Source organism: Daucus carota, chromosome 9 (assembly GCF_001625215.2).
Source record: "Daucus carota subsp. sativus chromosome 9, DH1 v3.0, whole genome shotgun sequence".
Lineage (NCBI taxonomy): Eukaryota > Viridiplantae > Streptophyta > Magnoliopsida > Apiales > Apiaceae > Daucus > Daucus carota.
Window position 1 is genome coordinate 14,351,520 of NC_030389.2, and position 2,651 is coordinate 14,354,170.

The 2,651-nt window shown below is 35.5% G+C and overlaps 1 protein-coding gene across 1 annotated transcript; it reads left to right on the top strand.

The window, feature by feature from the left end:
- The first annotated feature begins 584 nt into the window (after positions 1-584).
- Positions 585-1,919, top strand: LOC108203499 (protein FAR1-RELATED SEQUENCE 5-like). Its single transcript, XM_017372467.2, has 3 exons — positions 585-704; positions 872-1,224; positions 1,403-1,919. The coding sequence occupies exons 1-3, from the start codon at positions 585-587 to the stop codon at positions 1,917-1,919; spliced, it is 990 nt and encodes a 329-aa protein (XP_017227956.2).
- The last annotated feature ends 732 nt before the right edge of the window (positions 1,920-2,651 follow it).

Sequence of the window (2,651 nt, forward strand, 5' to 3'; positions counted from 1 at the left end):
TAAACCTAGAATTGAGATTGTGGAGGAGGTTGGTGATGTTGATGTTGAGGAGGTTGGTGATGATGATGTTGAGGAGGTTGGTGATGAATGTTTTGATGATTTTTATGACAAACAAAATTCAAAAGATGATTATGATTTGAATGAAATTTGTCCTTGTGTTTGGTCAATTGTTCGATAGCTTATATAAAGCGGAGATGTTTTATAGAGATTATGATAGACGTGTTGGTTTTGAGGTGATAATTAGAACCACACATAGGCGTGTGAAAAGTAGGAAAATTTGTTCGTGTTTATATATATGTCGAAAGGGTGGTCGATTAGTACCCAAGTCGTTGGATGAAGATACGGATGTTCATAAAAGAAGGAGAAATTGGGATTCTATTTGTAGAACGCATTTCTTGGCGCGGATGTACGTTATACATAGGGAAAAATTGAAGAAATGGGAAGTGACATTGGTTAATTTAAAACACAATCCCACAACGATTTCAAATGATGAAGTGCTTTTCATGCACAGGCCAAGTAATATAACTCCCGTTATTCGGCAAACATTGATTAAATCGGGTATTGGGCCTTCAAACACTTTAAACATGTTAGGAGAGTTACCGGGTGGCTGGGAGAATATTGGATTTAGTAATCAAGATGTTCGGAATATATTGCGTGATATTCGACATTATGTGTTTGATTCGAGTGATGCTTTAGAGGGATTGGCATTACTTTGAGAATTGAAATGTAATAGTCAAGGTGAATTTTTCTATAAAGTTGACGTGGACGAGGAAAATCGTGTGCGGGCCATGCTGTGGGTTGACCGGAGATCAGTCAATGCCTACAAAATTTTAGGAGATGTTGTTTTTGACTCCACGTATCGTACTAATAGGTATTGAATGCGTTTGTGCCATTTACCGGGGTGAATCACCATTATCAGTCGATTTTGTTCAGATTTGCCCTGATAAGGGATGAGACCGAAGAATCTTACCTATGGGTGTTTAAGAGTTGGTTGGAGGCTATGGGGAACGTGGCTCCACAAACGATCATCACTGATCAAGACATTGCTATTGGAAACGCAATTGCCAAAGTTTTGCCTAACACAATTCATTTATACTGTAGGTGGAATATAAGAACAAAGTTTGGTGAAATATTATCGCATTTATATGCAAATCAAGATCACTTCAAAGAAGATTTCAACTCTTGCATCTACAAGTCACTAACGGGTGCACAATTCGAAGATAGGTGGGAGGCATTAGGTTAAAAATACGATTTGATGAACAATTCTTGGTTACAAGATATGTACTCTGTTCGACACAAGTGGGTCCGTGTTTACACTAAAATTCACTTCACAACTGGGATGACCACTACCTCCAGAAGTGAGTCAATGAATTTTTTTCTTCGATGAATTTGTCAATGCTAGTACCGGTTTCAAAGAGTTTATGGAGAATTCACGGAAAACGTTGGAGAAACAACATTTACGTGAAAGAGAGGCTGATTATGAAAAAAAGAACAAGGAAAGGTCCAAAATAACTTCATCATCATTGGAGAATCATGCGGCATCTACCTACATGAAAGAAATGCTTAGACGTTTTCAACACGAACTCAAAGAAAGTGGAGCTTATGTCGTGATTGAGAAAAAGAGCAATGCAATTTACCAGCATTACGAGGCATACAAAACAACGGTCCAAGAGGAGTATAGAAAATACTATGTTTTGATCGTCACCGAGAATGGCACCATAACTTGTGTTTGTCGAAAATTTGAAAGTTTGGGAATCCTTTGTCGTCATATTGTTCGATACTTGTATAAGATGCAACGGTCAGAGATTCCTAAGCAGTACATCACTTTGAGATGGATGGTTGGAGGCAATGAAAGAGTGGGAGCCTTACAACACAAGCGTCCTAAAATTGGTAATTTTCTTCTGAAAGGCATATGTTAAGCCTATATGTAATTAAAGAGGTATCAACTCAACTTTGATAAGAAAGCAAGTAAATAGAATCGTGTAAAATCAAAAACTAATTCTCAACATAAACCTGATGCACACCCTATTGATTAATTATGATTTAGATGAATTATCTAGCCGACAATGCTAAGCCTTCATTACACACAAATAGTTACATCGATGGATTTGCTTGGAATTACATGGAAATGAGAATAGTGATATATATAATGTGCACCAACAAAACATGGATGGATAATTATATACATAGTGGATTTCAATATGTCGTCTCCAAATTAGCAAACAAGAGTAAACTTCGGGGGTTTTATTAAAAAGAAATGAAATGTCCTTCATTTGTATCATCAAAGTTGATGTACTTGAGTTTATACTGGAATACGGAAGATTACATACATTTGGTATGTACGTACGGCAATGTTCATTTAATTATTTCTAGGGTTAAATATCAAAATAGTCACTGAAGTCAACGTCATATATCATTTTTGTTCATCGATCTTAACGGGATATCATTTATATCATTAAATTCATAATAAATACCAAATAATTACCTCTGGATATGTGCTTCAGGAGTAAAAGTATTTTTTTTATAGAGTTCCAAATGTTATCCTTGAGTGTTAGCATAACCAAGTAAAAGGTTATGAATTTTGCTATTTATGATAATATATTTAGATTTTATCAAGTTTATCTACTATTTGTTTTTAATAGACAAAGAAA